The following is a 21,751-nucleotide window of genomic DNA, read 5'->3' on the forward strand; positions in this document are numbered from 1 at the left end:
AATGTTTGGATTAGAAAAATTATTTTTATGCATAAGTAGCTTCAATTATCTAACTTTTTAAGCTGGTCTATGATTCATTAGGCTCACCAAAAGTTTCGAAAGGAGAATTCATTTTCATCACGTAAGTGAGAAAAAATAAAAAAGTTGAATGAACTGAATGCATAAATATATTCTATAAATTACACGTAATATTTAATAATTAATATTTAAAAATAAAATATGATATGATATATGTGATATACAATATTTAAATAACTTGTAGTACAAAATTTTTTTTTTTAATACATTTTAGAATTGGTCTACAATAGATTGGGTGCATGGAAAATGTTGATGAACACATCTTTTTTTTTTTTTTCTCTGTTGACACTCTTAATGAATGAAGGAAACAAGGAAGTGGGAGAGGTGCACGTGTCGAAATGACAAGCTCTCCCACGCCCTTTAATGAATATTTGTAGATATAGATATCAAGTTAGTGCTCAGGCACGTTGAATTAAATTTTGCGTCAACACAGAGGAGAAACTAGGATTTCAACAACATTTTTGGCTTGGTTTAGTTTGTACTCTGAATAACTTGGAGCCGTAATTTGTCGTGCATATATTATCTGTGCTTTCTTGTACTAGTATTTTGCTTTTGTTGTGCATGTCTTTTGCCTCACTTTGTTGTGTGAATATTTTTTCATTGAGAGAATTCTTTTCCTAGAGCCCAAATCTAAAGACTAAATTCCAAGTGGAGTAAGTTTCCTTTTCTCTTCCTTTGTTCTTCCTCTGCTTTGCAACTTCCTTGGTACCTAATTACTCTGTATTGTTGTTGGTGGGTCTTTCCTCTTCCATTCAAGTCCTTGGCTGTTGCATAATCTTCTCCTCCTGTCCTCTGTTGTGTCATCGCAAGCCATATATTATGCCCACAAATGTGAACACTATTCGAAGGATAGCTACGACCGGGTTGTTTTGTCATGCAAATTATCAAGAGTTGAAGGCCACAATTGAAGGATTGAGCATGGGGTGGCCACACCGTTCTGAATAATATCTATTTTGTCACCATTGTTGTCATTCTTTTGTTGCTTCCTCATTCTCTTTGAAACCTGAAAAATGTTTTCCAAAAAGTTCTTTGTACTAGACACATCTAATCACAATAAGTAGCTACTTCTTCCGTTGATTACTTGGAGAAGTATATTGGTAGGCTTCATTACTTCCATTGTCGAATTTGCAATTTAATTGTTCAATCCATGTTTCAGTTTTTCTTGCATTGCTTGTTGGCTAGATTACAAACTTGGGAAAGTACTAGCCGGACTTTCGACTAATAATAGTACAATAATTGGTATTTATTCATTTGATGCGCAATTGTAATTAGATTTAAGAAAGCATTTAGTCAAATAGGTAATTGTCATCTAATGATTTTGAATTTTGGATGAAGCTATGTCGTTGGAGCAAAACATCTCATTTTGGTTTAGTGCGTCATAACTAGTGTCTCAAACCAATTTGAATATGGAACAATTACTTTTTCTTAATTACAATTACTCCAAAGAAAAGATTTAACTTTATACAGTCGGCCCAAATAAGCAAAACCTGCCTATAAGGCAAAGTTTGATTCAGTTTTGATAAATTTGTCATACTTCATCTCTTTTACTAAAGGGCAATTGGAAGTTTTTCTTTGCCTTTTGGAATAATAGAAGTATTATGCTTCACTTTAGTGCAAAACATTTGGTGAAATCTAGTTTTATTATGATTACTTGAGCTCTCTTAGAGAGAGCGAGAGAGAGAGAGAGAGAGAGAGTCCGGCTTGAGTTGTTTCGAAAGCATGGAAACCTCCATGCTTTCAAGTTGTTTTCGATGATGAGACTTTTGTATCGACGTCCGGGTCCGTTAGACTTGATCTTAGTGTATTTCATATACCTGGGAAACAAATTTCACGATTTTTCGATATCATTTACCTAGTGACCGAAAGGGCTCGAAATCAACAATTGTAATAGTTAAGGTGATCCATTTGCAAGTTTAACGGTGTAAAAATATCCAACTTAGGCAAAATTTTGATAGAAAATTTCTTATACTATATAAAACAAGATCAATATCTTTGATCTAAAATTTCATATGATCATTAGTTTCTATGAGATTTTGTGAGAGATATAACGCTCAAATTTTATATCAAAGATATTGATGCTGTTTTGTAAAGTACAAAGAATTTTCTAGCAATATTTCACTTGATTTGGATGTTTTTACACCGTTAAACTAGCAAATGGTCACCTCAACCATTAAAATTGTTGATTTTGAGCCCCTTAATTTTTAGGTAAATGTTATTGAAAATCGCAAAATTTGTTTTTCAAGTACTTCAAATAATCTAGATCATCTAAGGGAGTTGATCGCTAATTCAAAAGTCCCATCGGAGGCCTCCATGTTTTTGAAATCATACTAGCCCAATTATATATATATATATATATATATATATATATATATATAACTAGGCTGGAATACTATCAATAGCACCAAGCTATTGGTGCTATTAATTTTTTATCCCTTGGATTGAGAAATGTGTGGTTAGGATGATGTGGGCCCCCTAGGGTTGAGTGAGTGGTTGGTTGAATAGTATAATCTAACGGGTAAAATTAATCAAAGGGTTAAATCTAACAGTAAAAAAGTTGATAGCACCAAATCCTTGGTGCTATTGATAGTATCCCAGTCGGACTATATATATATATATATANCTCTCTCTCTCTCTCTCTATATATATATATTATATATATATATATGTATATGTGTATGTATTATATATGTATATGTATATGTGTATGTATTATATATGTATATGTATGTGTGTATTTGTATATGTATATATACATATACGTATGTATATATGTATACATATATGTATATATGTATGTATGTATGTATGTATGTATGGGGTTTAGGGTAATATATGTATGTATATATGTATATATATATATGTATGTATGTATATATATATATGTATGTGTGTATATATCTATGTATATATATATATATAGAGAGAGAGAGAGAGAGAGAGAGAGGGAGGGAGCAGAACTGCTGTGCTCTTAGTAGCACGGAGGCCTTCGTGCTCCTGAGCCATTTTCGATGATGGAATTTCCGAATCGACGATCGGCTCCGTTAGACTTGATCTAGCGTATTTAAAGTTTCTAGAAAATAATTTTTACGATTTTTCGATATCATTTACCTAACAATTGAAAGGATTTAGTATCAACGGTTGAAAATAAAAATCCTATAAAAAATAGTGATATAGCACTAAAATTTTCGATTAGAGATATTGATCTTCTTGTAGATAGTATAAAGAATTTTGTGTCAAAATTTCATCTGATTTGAATGCTTCTACACCGTTAAACTTGAAAATGGCAGACATCAACCATTAAAAATGATTGATTTTGAACCCTTTCGATCACTAGGTAAATGATATCGAAAAATAGCAAAAATTATTCTTCAGAAACTTTAAATACGCTATATCAAATCTAATGGAGCCAATCGTCGATTCGGAAATTCCATCATCGAAAACGGCTCAAGAGCATGGAGGCCTCCATGCTCCTAAGAGCACATCAGTCCTGCTCTCTCTCTCCCTCTCTCTCTCTCTCTCTATATATATATATATAGACCAATTGCACCAAGCTATTGGTGCTATTAGGTTTTTAGCTCGTAGATGAAAAAATGTACGGTTAGGATGATGTGGGCCCCCTAGGGTTGAGTGAGTTATTAATTTAATAGTATAATCTAACGGGTGAAAATAGTCAAAGGGTTAAATCTAACGGCGAAAAACTTGATAGCACCAAACGCTTGTTGCTATCGATAGTATCCCAGGTGGACTCTCTCTCTCTCTCTCTATATATATATATATATATATATATATATATAGAACGAGGCTACTATACTATCTATAGTACCGGAGCTCTGGTGCTATAGTCTCGTTTTCGATCTTTGGGTGTTCAAATCAACGATCCAGACCATTAAATATGATCTAGGGTATATGAAGTTCTTAGGAATAAAATTTTAATTTTTTTTTACAACTTTTACTTAGTAAGTAAACAATGTCAAATATGAATGGTAGAAATTGAACAATCTTAAATTTGAGGATAAACTTTTGAATTCAAGATCAAGGATGCTGACCTTGATCTAGATAGTTAAAAGTATTTTCCATCAAAATTTGAATAAATGTAGATTCTTCTACACTGTTAAACTATAAACTCGCCATAGTAGCCATTGAAAATTGACAATTTTGAAATGGTTTGATCATAAAGTAAACTATGTCTAAAAAGTATAAAATTTAATTCGTAAAAACTTCAAATACCCTAGATTAGTTTTAATGGTGTGGATTGTTAATTTGAATATTTTAAGATTGAAAATGAGACTAGTACCGGAGCTCTGGTACTATACATATTATAGGAGCCTAGCTCTCTCTCTCTCTCTTTCTATATATATAGAGTCCGGCTACTATGTTATCAATAGCACCAAGCTCTTGGTGCTACCAAGTTTTCCGCCATTAGATCTACCCTTTTGACCATTTTCACCCGTTAGATCATACTATTCAATCAACCACCCACTCAATCCTAGGGGACCACTATCATCCTGACCGCACATCCCTCAATCAAAGGGCCGAAAACCTAATAGATGGAAAATACTTTAAACTAAATAGATCAAGGTCAAAATATTAATTAATGAATGGCTATCCTCAAATTTAAGATAGGAATCTTAAATTTGAACAATCTTAAATTTAAGATAGGAATCTTCCCCATCAAGTGAACACAAAAATGAATGGTTGAAAATGAATATCCTCTAAAAAGTGATGACAGGAATCTTGTAATCAAGATCGAGAGTATAGATCTTGTTCTAAATTGTTTAAAAAATTTTCTAACCAAAATTCAATTGATTTGGATATCTTTACACCGCTAAACGAGAAAACGCCTTATATTGACCATTAAAATTACAAATTTTAAAACCCTTTGATCATTAGGTCAATAATGTCGAAAAAATTTGAAATTTAGTTTCTAGATACTTAAGTGGTATAGATAATATTCAACGGTGCTGATCTTCGATTTGGATGCTTCATCATCGAAAATAAATGGGTAGCAACGGAGCTTGTTTGCTACTGATAGTATTCCAGCTCAACTCTCTCTCTCTCTCTCTCTCTCTCTCTCTCTCTCTCTCTCTCTCTATATATATATATATATATATATATATAGATATATATATTTATGGGGAAAGGGGAGGGAGAGAGTCCAACTAGAATACTTTTGGATGCACGGAGGATACCACATATTTGAAAGCGTTGAGGTTTTTCGACCAGCTTCTAAATCAAACTTGATGTTGTTGAAACTCTAATAAGTAATTCAAACTTAAATCTTAGGAGGTTGGATAGACATTGATTTTGAGAATTATATTTTTATGTGCAATTGACAACCCTATTTACACACTTCTTTGAGCCATTAGATTTGGAAACATGTTGTGAAAATGCAGGAAGAAGAATTCATAGGATTCAAATACTATAGATTTTGACTACCAACAACATAACAAAGCGAGATCAATTTTTGAAACCAAGCATAGTTGCCTCATTTGAGCTGTATTTTTGGTTTTCCTTGTACAGTGAAATAAATTATTGAGATAAATTTTCCCTTGAAGAGGTTGTCAACTCTTTTCACGCTGGGCGACTAGTTTGAAAAGTTTTTTTTTTCCCCTGAAAAGCTCTAGGTTTTTTTTTTTCTTTTTTGACAACTCAGTAATGCAATTCAAACTTTGGTCAAGGCGTGAACAGATTCATCACATGCAGTGTGAATTTCTGTCCACAAACAGTATCTCCTATACATGCACGGCATTTGGATACTAAGGCTGCGTTAGGTTCGGGTATAAGTAAGAACTGCTTATTTTAGGGATAGGTACAAGTTCAGGTATAAGCATGAACTAGGCCAATTTTGCGTTTGGATGAGAATTGAGTTGTTTCTGAGAATAAGGTAAATAGTATTTTGATGGTTAGATTGAAACAAGAGGAATAAGAATTATAATTTTAAACTAAATAGATTGGAACATTAGGAATAAGAGTTATAATTTTAAATTAAAAATATTTTATCTAATTAATTAACGTCAAAATATTAATTAAAAATAATTTAATAAATTAATAAATTCATTAGCTATGAATATTGTATAAGACAATAAAAATATATTAATTAATTAATTAAATATAAAGTGTGATTTAACTTTTTAATTAGTTAGTAAATTATTTTAGTTAGATAACTAGTAAAAAAAATTAATTAGATTAATAGAAATATTAATGATTGATCAATATAAATATTAGTTTATGGATAAACACATTAAATTATTAATAATTAATCATCTAATTAATTATAAATAATAATTTAATTAATTACTTTATTATTTAAGCAATGGATAATGATTTAAATATATTAACTAGATTAATTAATAATATAATACCATAATTAAAATTAAATTTATACTTTAATTAACCTTGTTCCCACGTGGGAACAAGCTTGTTCCAGAGAAAAAGATGGAACAACAGTTCCAGCTTTATACCGAATTATACAAGCTTATTCTAGGCACTCGAGAACTATTGTTTTTGGGTGCTAAACACAGCGCTTGGGAACAAAGTGGGGAACAAGGGCTCTTATCTCTACTTTTGTTCCTGAACCAAACGCCACCTAAGGATACAAAATATTTGACCCAGAAAGTATGTAAGACTTCATACCATAACCACGTCATTTAATCAATAGTACAATTGTACAAGACTCACATAACTTATTCTGTAGTAGTGGTGGTGATTTTTTCCCCCAAAACCGCACTAACATAAATCCCTCCATTTCTCTGCAGTACAACAAACATAATCCCACTCGTATCTCAGCAATCAAAACAATATTCTCTAATTTTTATTTTTATGAAACCATTTTGAGAACAACGATCGATGCAGAAGACTTACAATTACATTTTTAAACGAGAAAAGCCACTGGAGTACTTTGAAAGCAAACCGAAAATCATCACATAACCATCAAATTACAGATTGTCACAGTATAGGCGTCACAGACATGGACGCGGTCACGAACATGGACATGAGATACGAGATACGACACGATTTGAGCATGGCGAATAGGCAGCTTCCAAAAGTTAGGACACGAACACAGTATGTACACCGCTAATAAATATAATTATATTAATATTATAATATTATTATATATATTCGATATTAATTTTGCTAAATTATTGTTATATTTTTCGTGCGAATGAAAGTTAATAAAATTTTCATTGATAGTTCATATATTTTAAGGAAAGAAATTCTCTGCCATACAATTTATATTATCCAAAAAAATTTGTACATATTAATAAAAAAGCCAACTATCTATTGTCTTATATAATTTATGGATAAAAAAAGCAAAATAATATATATGTATTATGTATTATTTTAATGGAATGCCGTGTCAAACATGCGTCCATGGCGTGTCCGCATCGGGCACGAGTCTGAAATGGACGCGTGTCTGACACAGACACGAGAGACTTATAGAAGTAACCGTGATATATAGTCACAACACATAATGATAGTTCTGTAATAGTCATCCAAGCATAAACCATAGTAACTAGAAATAAACAAGTATCAGAACTAGACTATTTGGGAACTCCCCAAGCACCAGGATTGAGCTAAGATGCGATCTAACTTTCGTGTCCTAACACTGTGTCCTGCGCCCCACCACCCGGAGTACCTGTAAAAAGGGGGGTGGACGAGAAACATACAAGTTGTTTTTCAGTGAGTACAATGCGGGTCGAGGGCAAGTTGCATCTACTAGTAAACATTATAGGTATACGAAGGCAAAGTAGCAGGAACAGTAAGCATAGGTACGGTAATCATAATAGCTGAAACTAAAATGAAAGTTGTGCTACTGTAGAAAGAATTGAGCATCTAAAATTATCATGGCAAGGTATTGATCTATCAATTGGATATGCATCAAAAGACTTGAGGGAATCAACACCCAATCATCACTCACTATCACAGATCTCGGCCAGCCCACTGTCACATGGATTTGAGGCAAGTGTGCAGCAGCCAGTGTTTGAAAAGGCGCAAGGCGCAAAAAGGCGCAAAGGCCTTATGGAGCCTAGGCGTGAGGCGCATTGTGAGGCGTGTGCCTCAAGAACGTGAGGCGCATATCTAATAAAAAATAAAACACTCTTAACAAGCCTATTTTAAATAAATGTTTTATGTTAAAATATTCTAAAATAGCTATACAAAAACAAAATAACCATAAAAAAGTAAAAAAATCGTATGCATAAATGTTCTCAGCCTAAAAATAAAGAAATTATGTTTCAACTTTCAACTTAAAAGTGCTTGCTGCTGCTTCTTGCTTCTTGTCGCTGCTACTTATTGCCATTGGGGGGTGGAAAAGAGAATGACTAAGAGAAAAGGGAAAAAAATGTTCAAGTAGAAATTTACTTGAAATTTTTTTAAAAAAATTCTCAACATTTTAGAATATATTGAAGAAACTCAAAACCCGAAAACCCAAACCCTAGACACATTAAAAGTAAATATCATGAGGCGTGTCTGAGGCGCGCGCCTCACTCCTTGAGACGAGGCGTGTCTGAGGCGCGCGCCTCACTCCTTGAGGCGTCGAGACTCGCGCCTTGCGCCTAGGCGTTGAGGTCAGGCGCGCGCCTTTTCAAACATTGGCAGCAGATAACATGTATCTCGTCATATACAAACCTAGGCTCACGGTTTTCGAAAAAGAGCATCATTGGCCTGGGGGTGGATCAGACTTTTGCATCGGTGTTTGCAAAATGTGCAGCAAGCAGCGGCGATGGCCATATGCGACATGCTCAATTTATACTGTCCAACAACGATTGATCAGCTGAGAAACTCCAAGGAGTGTCAACGAGTTCAAGCAGAGCTATAGGTCATATGTATGTGTCCGATAACAAATAAGATACTCAAAGGCTCTACATCTCATGACATCATACAAGGCAGTATGGCATATACGAATAAACAGCAGGCATGAAACCAACTAGATAATAACAATAACAGATGTAAGCTAATATGAACATGTATAGTAGGTGTGAGTAAACGAATCATAATATTGTAAGGAACAGGGAAGGGAAAACCGAATAGGCTTACTACATCGACACTAGATCGAAGTGCCCACCTCAAATTTGTGTACTTTAGTCCTCGACTCGACTAGCCTCTCTTGTTATCGCTGGAATCTAGACTAATCATATAAATGTCAAAACCTGTTCCTAAGTGTAAAATCGGCTATAGAACGACTCATTTGGGTTAAAACTCCCATAATATGGCTTCCGAAACCCACACCGGAGCTGTAACCACAACTTGGTCAATTGGCTAATCCTTAGGCATCTCTATAGCCCCTAGACTGTCTCGAAAGGCATTGCAAAGTGTGAGTGGATAGCAGCGCATATCGCGCTCTAGACCGAAGACTACGGCCTCGTATCATGCCGTAATAGGTTCCAATTTACATCGATTTTGGCGTAGGAGCCACTTCTAAAATTGTCCTGCTGGTGGTTACGACCAACAAGGACCTATGAAACAACCTTCAATGTGTTTCGGAGTTCATAAGGACCAACTGCACCGTGCTGTGGAGATAAATCTCCTCGGTAAGCCCTGAAACTGCTGTTTATAGCTTCGCCACTGCGGGGCAGTAAAACAATTCACGTTTAGCCCTGAGAGGTTGATTTCACACGTAACACAACGCCAACGAAGCCTCAGCTACCGGCGAGCGCGATCAAGAACTCCTTGCTGATCGGTTTGGCCATAACGACCCGAAAAAGACATTCCGGTACTGTTTTGGTGTTGAAACATGCACGAAATCACGTTCAGCCTAGTAGGGGTCTCTGACTCAAGTTTTGATGTGTTGGGATAGTGAGAGAATCACAATGCGTGACCGCAGCCAATGGTGCGTCCGAATCAAATGGCACTAGGCAGCACAAACGTTCTGATCAGCCCCTTGCAGTCTCTTGCTCACCATTTTGATGAGCCAGGATAGCGAACGACGAACTAAAATGGATAGCCACTGGGATAATTGTGACTGATGAATCACACGATCAGTTGCAGATTACCTTGCCATTGGATCCGTGCCTCAAGACTCTACCATTGGGACTTGGTCAGGAGAATTTACTGTGGTCATCTCTACCCACCTTTGTTCATTCTAACCCCAACGAGCCATGACAAGGCTGAATTTATTAGAAGAACCCGTTGTTGGTTAGAAAGACCGGGACCTGGGAAACATGCTTGATGCATTTTGACATCCTATAGCTTCGGCATATCGCTTAGCCCCGTTCATCTTCGGCACAAGAGCGCTCGATCAGTGAGCTATTGCGTACTCTTTCAAGAATGACTGCTTCTGGGCAAACCTCTTGGCTGGCTCTGCATACCTACCTCTTTTATGACTGAGCGGTCATTTAGGGGCCTTAGCTGGTGATCAGGGCTGTTTCCCTCTCGACGATGAAGCTTATCCTCCATAGAGTGGGACAGCAAGAACACATTCACGGCCAGCTACAACCAGTGGCTCGCTAAAACCCATCTCGAAATTCCAATTCTCGTCAAAAAAGCATCAGATTTCTGCGCACAGCTCAGTCTCCAAAGCGCATAGTATAGCACACGCGTATCCTTCAACCCCTAAAGGATCTTGATCATTGAAAGCACGATCAAGATGCACCTCAGCCTGCACTAGGCCCACACGTCACAACCCGAACAACAACCAATGCCCAAAAACATCCGATTGCATGTAAAGTAAACGAAATGACGGTGGTGGGAGATCGTTACCTCGATTCGATGTAAATAAGTGGACTTGGATATGGAGGGGGTTGTTTTGTTCAGATCCAATAGGGAGACGCACGTCCTTTTGGGTCGTCGGATATCGTGACTAAAGGGAGGCTCTGCTTGGGCTTTCTTTTTTCTCTACTGCATGTTGGAGATGCGGTTGGATAGAGGGCTGCTGGGATGAAGGCGGCGGCCGGGATGGCTCACTAGCGTCGAGCCACTTGAATGGAGGTGCGGCTTAGCCGAACCATGCCGAGAGAGAGAAAAAGAGGGAAAGACGGCCGGGATGGGAGCCACTTGGTTATGTGTTGGTGACTTGGCTGTGCGTGTGCTCTGTCGGTGTTGGAAAGCCCGAGGAAAGCCTGTTTGGTCTGGGTTGAGTCGGGAATGATAGGACTAGAGAGAGAGGGGGAGAAGGATTTGGTTGGGGGGGGGNGGGGGGGGGGGGGGGGGGGTGGCGGCTAGGGTAAAAACCCTAGGATTTTGTCTGCTCTCTAAAGCTGGGGTCATAACAATTGGGTGATCACCTTTGGCTTCTTAGTGCTGTGCCAACATGCCCCTCTCGTATGTTAAAATTACACAAGAGTCCTCTCATAGCGAAGATGGACGAGGAATCCTCTAGAATTCGAACTTCCACCGCAACCCAAAATTGCGCATGTGTAGGGCGAATTCCAAATTTCGTAGTTTCACAATCAGAATTCTAATCTCGATGAAACTTAGTTTACTGTGTTCATCTCTGTGTGTACTTGTGTGTAGGACTTCTGTTTTCAAAAATTTCAAGAAAAGTCACATGAAATGATTACTCGATCACAGTGAGATCCTATTTCCAAGTTTTGTTTGTGTTGCAACGAAAAATCCCAAAACCCTCCTATTTGTAGTATTTGATGCATCAAATAAAACTTTTTTTAATTTTTGAATGCAATTTTCTTTTATTTTGTAAATTCGTGTTTGATTCAAGCTTAAATCATTTAGTTTTAATTGGTTTGGCTGACCCAAACTCCTTTTCTCCAATAAACACGGAAACAAATCCAAAAAGACCTTTCAGCTTCCCAATATTGCCTTGTCTTCTATGCATGACCCTTGGGGGGTCGTGTTGTGTTGAAAACGAAAAGATAAGAATTTATTATCGGATAGGCTCTTTACACTAGAAATGCTTGGTTTTTGATACTTTGAGGAGCAGATTTGATGAATAGAAATTTTACATTTATTCATATCCCTTGCAATGGTGTTCTTCTTTTTGGTGTGAGCATTGACACTTCTTCCTTGCACTGAGATCGTCTTCGTCAACTTGATCATTGTCGCTTCTTGCTGGTGGCAAGATTGGCTTCTGCTCTGGCCCTCCTTTTCTTTTGGGTTCCTGACTCTTTTTTTTCTTCCTCGTTGCCAAAGTTCTACTAATGGTATATCGCTCTCGTAGATCATGGATCCCCCGCAATCGTGCGATTGGTGCACTTCTTATATCTTCTCTCTCATCTCTTGATATCCAATTAGCCCTTTCAATCTAGCCTTCCATGATAATCAACCATTTTTGCTAAAACAGCCAAATCTAAAAGTTTTAAGTCCAATAAAACCGAATTTGCTTCTTTGGAAATGTGATATGTTTTTTTAATTGCTTCTTATTATCTCATATATTGAAGGTTTCTCCCTATCTTAGTATTGCTTTAGTTTGATTTTAATTTTCCGTCTTGCTGAAATTTTTTTTTTGCTTCCTCGCTTTACTTTAATTTCAGTAAAGTTCACAAAAAATCAATAAATTGAACCTAGTTTATTTTAAGAAATACCTTTAAACGAAAACAAAGTTGAAAATTCAGATATGGCTGCTCTTCGGTTTGCATCAATTGGTATCAGAGCAGGTCAGAGCAGGTTCTTTTCGTGGGAACATTTGTTTTGATCTAAACAATTATTCTTTGGTGCTGAAGTTTCTCTTTCTTCTTCTTCCTTTTGGGCCAAAATATTAAAAAAAACAAAAAACAACATCCCTTCATTGATCAATTTGGAAGCATTTGATAATGGCAGATAATAGTGAAAATTCTTGTGATTGGAGAGAAGAATATGAGAAACCACAAGATTCTATGAGAAACATATAAAATCAAATAAATAACATTCAATAACTGTTAGAAAGATTAACTATGCAATAACAATATGCGGTGGGAGAAGATTGAGAGAGTGACACAGATTTTGACAATTGTACTTTACCTGCGAAAAGAAATCCTTTTTTTCAAAATCAAGGAAATATACTTCGATGGTATCAGGGCATTGAAATAGACGTGAATGAGTTCGAGGGTAAATTACAACCTGAAAAAATTGTGGAGTACACAAAATGGAACAAAATTTTGAATGTAAAAAATTACTTAGAAAAGAAAGTTCAATTGAAAGGTCATGGCTTAGTGTGGTGGAAACAAATTCAAAACGATAGGGTTAGAAAGGGTAAGGAAAAGATTACCTCCCGGGAAAGAAAACTTGATAGCGCTATACATGACCTTGGTAATTTGATCATAGCGCTATACATGATGGTAGGGAGAACACTTACATAGTCATAAAGGACCAAAAAGGTTAGATTGGTTCCCCTGGTGAGAATTGATGTCACAAATAATTTTTTTTTAATTTTTGAATGCAATTTTTTTTATTTTGTAAGTTTGTGTTTGATTCGGGTTTTAATCATTTAGTTTTAGTTGGTTTAGCTAACCTAAGCACCATTTATCCAATAAATATAGAAACAAACCCAAAAAGACCTTTCAACTTTTCAAAATCACCTCGTCTTCTATGCACGACACTTGGGTGATCGTATTGTGTTGAAGATGAAAGGACACGATTTTATTATAGGATTGACTTTTAACATTATACATGGTTCTTCATGCTCTAAGGAGCATATTTGATGAATAGAAATTTTTAATCTTATTCTTTATCCTTGCCATGGTGTTTTCTTCCCGGTGTGATCATCGACGTTTCTTCCTTGCGTCTATATAGTCTTTCTCAACTTGATTGTTGTCGCTTCTTCCTCGTGGCAAGATCGGCTTCTCCGACCTTTCCTCTTCTTTCGGGTTGTTGCCTCCTTTTCTTATCCTTGCCGAAGTTCTACTTGTGGTGTACCGTCCTCCTCGCCGATCGTGGATCCCCGGCAATCGTGTGATCGATGCACTTTGTGTATCTTATCTTATCTTATCTCATCTCCTGATGTCCTATTATCCTTTTCAATTTAATCTTCCACAATTACCAACTGTCTGCCAAAACAATTAAATCTAAAAGCTTAGAGTCTGATAAAACCAAATTTATCTTTTTGGAGTTACTATATGTATTTTCAATTGGTTGTTGTTATCTCGTATATTGAAGGTTTATTTCCATCTTAGTATTTCTTCAATTTGATTTTAATTTTCTGTCTCGTTGAATATTTTTTTCTTGCTTCCTTGCTTTAACTAAAGCTCGTCAGAATCGAATTGCATCTAATTTATTTCAAGAAATATCTTTATATGAAACAAAGTTGAAAAATTCAGATTTCGTAACCCTCGATTTGCATCAGTATCACTCAGATTTCACAGCAGGCACCAAGAGTACTAGAGACCGTCAATTGCCGCACAAAACTTGTATTAAAGGAGTAAAAATTACATTAGGTCTATCTGTTATTATAACAACATAATGATGCTTCTCTATGGATTGGATAAACTGTAATTTGCCTTCTGTGCCCTTGCATCCAACTCCCTTTCATAGCAAATATCTGGTCTTGTTGTTTCAAATGCATAATCTAGGACAACCATTCTTGGTGCACAAAAGTTGAAGCTTCAATTTCTAAAAAAATATTCTTCTACCAGCATGTTATTTATTTTTTGGCCAACATAGGAGTATTTTATGTTGTTGTATCCATCATGTTGCACCTTCCAATCAAGAAAGCCTTCTATATGACTTTTCAAGACCACAGCAGATTAGGAGATACCTCAATTAGGCAACTTGTTTGGTGATCTTAAGAGTAGCTGTCATGCAGAATCATTTTAGACTAGAGAAATTAGCGGGTAGCTTCCAGTTTTGATCAAATTAAAACAACCAAAGAATAAAATAACAGTATTTAGATTGCCTTACCTAATTATCAAAGCTGTCAAAAAATTGGGAAGCGCATAAAATGCATGTATCCAGAAATCAGAAATGGGCCTTTTAATTTGAAAACACACAGTATCATTACTATATAAAACACTTAAAAAACAAAAGTGGAACTCTTGATGCTTCTAGAGCATAAATCTTAGTAATAAAACTTGGACATATATTGTTTTCTTCTTTCTTGTTCCATTGACATGTAACTTTTATACAGAGTGCAAATCTTTGAAATCACAATTATATATATATATATACATATATATATCTATAGAGCTAGGCTCCTATGCTTTTGAAAGTACGGAGGCTTCCGTGCTTGTAAATTGTTTTCGATGATGGGACCTCCGATTCGGCGATCAGTTCCGTTAGTCATGGTCTACGCTATTAGAACTATCTAGAAACCAAATTTCATAATTTTTTGACTTCGTTTGTCTAGTGAACGAGTAGCCTCAAAATGAACGGCTGAAAATGAAAATCTTATGGACTCAAATTTCAAATCAAAAGTATTGATCTTGCTATTGATGTGAAGTAAAATTTTTTATTAAATTTTCATGTAATTTGGATACTTCTATACCGTTGAACTTAAAAACGTGCCACATCGGCCGTTAAAATAGTCATTTTTGAGACCTTTTGATCGGTTGGTAAATGATGTCAAAAATTATAAAATTTGGTTTCTAGATAGTTCCAATAGGATAGATTATACCTAACGGAGAGAATCGTCGAATCGGATGTCCTATCATCGAAAACAATTTACAAGCACGGAGGTTTCTGTGCTTTCGAAAGTACTAGAGACGTACTCTATATATATATATATATATAGAGTTGAGCTAGAATATTATCGATAGCAAACGGGCTCCGTTGCCACCCATTTGTTTTCGATGATAGAGCCTCCAAATCGACGATTGACATCGTTGAACATGATCTATACCACTTGAAGTGTTTAGAAATCAAATTTTAAATCTTTTTGACATCATTTGCCTAATGATCAAAGGGTTTCAAAATTTGTAATTTTAATGGTCGATATGAGGCATTTTCTCGTTTAACGACGTAAAGATATCCAAATCAATTGAATTTTTGTTAGAAAATTCTTTAAACTATTTAAAACAAGATCTATACTCTTGATCTTGATTACAAGACTCCTATCATTATTTTTTAAAAAATATTCATTTTCAGCCCTTTATTTTTGTGTCCACTAGATGGATAAGATAACAATATTGAAAATGTATGAATTTTGATTTCTAAACACTTCAAGTGGTATAGATCATGTTCAACAATGCCGATCGTCGATTTGAAGGCTCCATCGAAAACAAATAGGTGGCAACGGAGCCTGTTTGTTGTTGATAGTATTCTAGCTCAACTCTCTCTCTCTCTCTCTCTCTCTCTCTCTCTATATATATATATATATATATAGAGTCCGGCTACTATACTCTTATGAGTACGATCACCTTCGTACTCATAAGTTGTTTTTGATGATAGAGTTTCCGAATCGACGATCCATACCGTTAAACATTATCTAGAGGATTTAAAACTTTTAGAAATTAAATTTTATAATTTTTTGATATCATTTACCTTACGATCAATAGTTCACAAAATTGACAATTTTTAACGGCCGGTATGGGATACTTCCTAGTTTAACGGTGTAAAAGAATTGGAATAGGTCGAATTTTTAATAGAAAATTCTATTCACTACCTAGATAAAGATCAATAACTTCGATCTTAAATTGAAGGATCCGATCATCTATTTTTAGGACGTTGTTCGATTTTGACCGTTTATTTTATGCTCGCTTGATAGACTTTATTATGATTTCGAAAAATTACGAAATTTATTTTCTAGAAGTTTCAAATACTCTAGATCATATTTAACGGAGTGGATCGTCGATTCGGAAGCCAAGTCATCGAAAACAACTTATGAGTACGAAGGGCCCTATACTCATAAGAGTATATATATATATAGAGTAGGGCTACTATACTCTTATGAGTATAGGGCCCTTCGTACTCATAAGTTGTTTTCGATGACTTGGCTTCTGAATCTACGATCCACTCCGTTAAATATGATCTAGACTATTTGAAACTTCTAGAAAATAAATTTCGTTATTTTTCGAAATCATAATAAAGTCCATCAAGCGTGCATAAAATGAACGGTCAAAATCGAACGACGTCCTAAAAATGGATGATCGGATCCTTCAATTTAAGATCGGAGTTATTGATCTTTTTTTAGGTAGTGAATAGAATTTTCGATATTCTATCGAAAATTCAACCTATTCCAATTCTTTTACATCGTTAAACTAGCAAGTATCTTATACCGGCCGTTAAAAATTGTCAATTTTGTGAGCTTTTGATCGTAAGGTAAATGATGTCGAAAAATTATGAAATTTGATGTTTAGAAGTTTTAAATGATCTAGATAATGTTTAACGGTATAGATCGTCGATCGGAAGCTCTATCATCGAAAACGACTTATGAGTATGAGGGTGATCGTACTCATAAGAGTATAGTAGCCGGACTTTATATATATATATATATATATATATATATAGAGCTAGGTTGGTATATTATCGGTAGCACGGAGGCCTCCGTGCTATCAAGTTGTTTTCAATGAAGGCGCTTCCAAATCGACGATCGGCTCCGTTAGACTTGATCTGCACTATTAAAAGTATTTGGAAACTAAATTTCATAATTTTTCGGTATCATTTACCTATCAAACGAGTAGTCTAAAGATGAACGGCTGAAAGTAAAAATTTCATAAAAAATGATGATAAAAATCTTGAATTTAAGATCAGAGGTACTGATCTTACTCTAAATTGTAAAATGAATTTTCTATAAAAATTTCATCAGATTTGGATTGTTTTACACCGTTAAATTTACAAATGCATCACATCTACCATTAAAATTATCAATTTTGAGACCTTTTGATCACTAGCCAAATGATGTCGAAAAATTATGAAACTTAGTTGCCAAATATTTTTAATAGTGTAGATCAAGTCTAACGGAGCCGATCGTCGATTTGGAAGCCGTATCATTGAAAACAACTTGGTAACACGGAGGTCTCTATGCTATCGATAGTATACCAGCCTAGCTTATATATATATATATATATATATATATATATTATATATATATATAGGGTCCTACTATACTATTATGAGTACGATCGCCTCGTACTCATGAAGTTGTTTCGATGATGGAGCTTCCGAATCGACGATCCACACCTGTAAACGTTATTTACGGCATTTAAAACTTCTAGAAATCAAATTTCATATAATTTTCGGACATCATTTACCTTACGATCAAAAGCTCACAAAATTGATAATTTTTAACGGCCGGGTATGGAATATTGCTTAGTTTAACGGTGCAAAAGAATCCGAATAGGTTTGAATTTTTGATAGAAAATTATATTCACTACCTACGTAAAGATCAATAACTCCGAATCTTAAATTGAAGAATCCCGATTATCCATTTTTAAGATATCATTCGATTTGATCGTTCATTTTATGCCCGCTTGATGGGCTTTATTAATTTCGAAAAGTTACGAAATTTATTTTCGAGAAGTTTCAAATATCTCTTAGATCATATTAATGAGTGGATCGTCGATTCGGAAGTCATCATCGAAAACAACTTACGAGTACAAAGGCTCCAAACTCATAATTAGATAGTAGCCACTGCCATATATATATATATATATATATATATATAGATATTAATATTATATATATTATTATATAGAGCAGGATTGCTGTGCTCTCAGGGAGCACGGAGCGCTCTGTGCTCCTGAGCCCGTTTCGATGATGGAGTTTTCGAATCGACGATCGCGCTCCGTTAACTTGATCTAGCGTATTTGAAGTTTCTAGAAAATAATTTTTGCCTATTTTTCGATATCATTTATCTAGCAATCGAAAGGATTCAAAATTAATAATTTTTAATGGTTTGAAAATAAAAATCATTATATAAAAGTGAGTGTAGTATATAGCAGTTTAAATTTCGATCAAAATATTGATCTTGTTGTATATAGTATAAAGAATTTTGTATCAAATTTCATCTGTTTGAAATACTTCACACCGTTAAACTTGAAAACGGCAGATATCAACCTATTAAAAATAGGAATTTTGAATCTTTCGATCACTATGTAAATGATATGAAAAATCGCAAAAATTATTTTCTAGAAACTGTCAAATGCACTAGATCAAGTCTAACGGAATCGATCGTCGATTCGAAAATCCATCATCGAAAACGCTCAGGAGCAGCTCTGAGAGCACAGCAGCTTGCTCTATATATAATATATAAGAATTAGGCTGGAATACTATTAATAGTAAAACGTCTTTTTGCTATCAAAGTTTTTAACCCTTGCATGAAAAATTGTAGGTCAGGATGATATTAGTCGTGAGATGAAGTGCCCCTAGGGTTGAGTGGGTCCTCATTGGGTTATAGTATTTAATCCAATGATTAGAAATAATGAAAAGAGTTTATCCAAAGGCTAAAAATTGGTAGCAACAATGGGATTTTGCTACTAATAGTATCCCAGTCAACTCTCTCTCTCTCTCTCTATAATATATATATAATATATATATATATAAATGAGCTCCTATGTTTTTAAAGTACAAGTGATTCGTACTTGTAAGTTTCGGCCCTTGGATTAAGGGATGGGCGATAATGATGATGTGCGGACCCCTAGGGTTGAGTGTGGGTAATTGGTTAAATAGTATAATCTAACGAGTAAAATTATCAAAGGCGTAGATCTAACGGTAAAAAATTTATAAGCACCAAGTGCTTGGTGCTTTTACAAGCACCATAGGCCGGATTCTATATATATATATAATATATATATATATATATATATAGAACTAGGTTACTATACTATTAATGGTACCAGCGCTTGGTGCTATTAGGTTTTTGGCCCTTAGATGTAGGATGTGGGATTAGGAAGATAGTGTTTCCTAGGGTTGAGTGGATGGTTGGTCGAATAATATGATCTAATGGGTGGAAATCGTCAAAGAGAGATTTAACAGTAGACACTTGAGGGGGGGGGGGGGGGGGGGGGTAGCCCAAGCTGGTTTGGTACTCGCATTAGAATAGTAGCCGGACTCTCTGCTCTCTCTCTCTCTCTCTCTTCTCGCTCTCATATAATATATATATATATATATATATATATATGTTCTGGCTACTATACTCTTTTACGTACGATTGCCTTCGTACTCATCAGTCGTTTTTGATTATAGACCTTCCGAATCGATGATGCATACCATTAAACGTTATATAGAGCATTTAAAATTTCTAGAAATTAAATTTTATAATTTTTTGACATCATTTACCTTACGATTAAAAGATCTCAAAATTGACAATTTTTAACGGCCGGTATGGAATACCTGCTAGTTTAACGGTGTAAAAGAATCGGAATCGGTTGAATCTTTGATAGAAAATTCTATTAACTATCTAGACATTTTATGCCCGCTTGATCGACTTTATTATGATTTCGAAAAATTACGAAATTTATGTTTAGAAGTTTCAAATATTCTAAAGCATTATTTAACGGAGTAGATCGTCGATTTGGAAGCTCCATCATTGAAAACAACTTATGGGTTGTACGAAGGGCTCTATACTCATAAGAGTATAGTAGCCCTTCTCTCTCTCTCTCTCTCTCTCTCTCTCTCTATATATATATATATATATAGCGATATTCTTGGTTTTCGGTCGAGTTTTTCATTACTTCTAGAAGTATAAATCTTTCGCAGAAGATGCATACTTTTTTGTATTTCTTTAATATTTGGGTTTGTGTATGTATACGTTTGCCTGGTTGCATACATACATAAGTTGGTGTTTTATAGAACTTAAGAGGATGGCTTGCGGTGTTGCATGTCTCCTATACACGAGGGCTTACTCCCTCGTTCATTCACTTCCTCAGCTTTATGCATCTTATTATTATTTCTAGTATGTCCATTTAGAGTCGTTAGATGCTTCATCCTGTGTTCTCATCGCAGCAGCAACACATTATGAGATGTTTTGGATGTTCTTGTGGCAGGTGCTGGCGTTAGTTGGTGATCAGCTTGACTACGGGGACAATATTTGTGGTGCGGTGCTAAGTATTCGTTTCAACGAGGATATATTGAGTGTGTGGAACCGGGATGCATCGGACCACCAGGTTTGGAGCCCCACATCCCTTTCGATTTGTATAATATATTTACTTTGATTTGCATGCGCCTCCATCAATACTGATGTAGATTCATTTTCTTTTTACTGCTTCTAGGCTGTGATGGCTTTAAGGGACTCAATAAAACGACATCTGAAGCTGCCGCATAGCTACTTGATGGAGTATAAGCCGCATGATGCATCTCTACGCGATAACTCGTCGTATCGGAATGCTTGGTTGAGGGGATAGATCGATGGATGGAGTTGTGTGTGGGTCGTCCTTCTATGTTGGAGCAACAAATGTTACTGGATTATCTGTTATCTGCTTTGTATTATATTAAGACTTTCATTATGACTGCTGCTAACTCGCTATGGTGTGCGAATTTCAAACATGTGATGTGACGAGTACGGTAGCTTCTATGGTTGTTGTAGAATGTACGTAGGCAGAAGGACAATGAGCCGAACAGCATAATATAACATGGAGATCTGATTAGGAACGATAACATATATGGATAACATATATGTTGTGATTAGCAGTAACATAAGTATTGAAGTTGACTACAATATTTCTAACGGTGCGGAGGGTTTTTTTTTTTTTTTTTTTTTTTTTTTTTTTTTTTTTAATCCTTATTTTGATGATATAGCATTCAAATCAGTAATAACATTGTTATATAGTGTAGGGCTTATGCTTTGCAGTGGATAGAAATCAAGACATGCCAATAATAAAAATAATATCAAGCATTCGCCAACGGAAAAAAAGTGATAATATGTAATATACCT

General features: G+C 35.3%; 1 protein-coding gene across 2 annotated transcripts in view; it reads left to right on the forward strand.

The window, feature by feature from the left end:
- Positions 1–21,544, forward strand: part of LOC109712196 (eukaryotic translation initiation factor NCBP) — a 29,364-nt gene extending 7,820 nt beyond the window's left edge. For both annotated transcript variants that reach the window (XM_020235627.1, XM_020235629.1), the window contains exons 6-7: positions 20,865–20,984; positions 21,090–21,544. In XM_020235627.1, coding sequence (XP_020091216.1) covers positions 20,865–20,984; positions 21,090–21,221 — 252 coding nt within the window. In that variant the 3' untranslated portion in view covers positions 21,222–21,544. The remainder of the gene's footprint in view (positions 1–20,864; positions 20,985–21,089) is intronic.

The sequence above is a fragment of the Ananas comosus genome, linkage group 6 (genome assembly GCF_001540865.1).
Source record: "Ananas comosus cultivar F153 linkage group 6, ASM154086v1, whole genome shotgun sequence".
Taxonomy (NCBI): Eukaryota; Viridiplantae; Streptophyta; class Magnoliopsida; order Poales; family Bromeliaceae; genus Ananas; species Ananas comosus.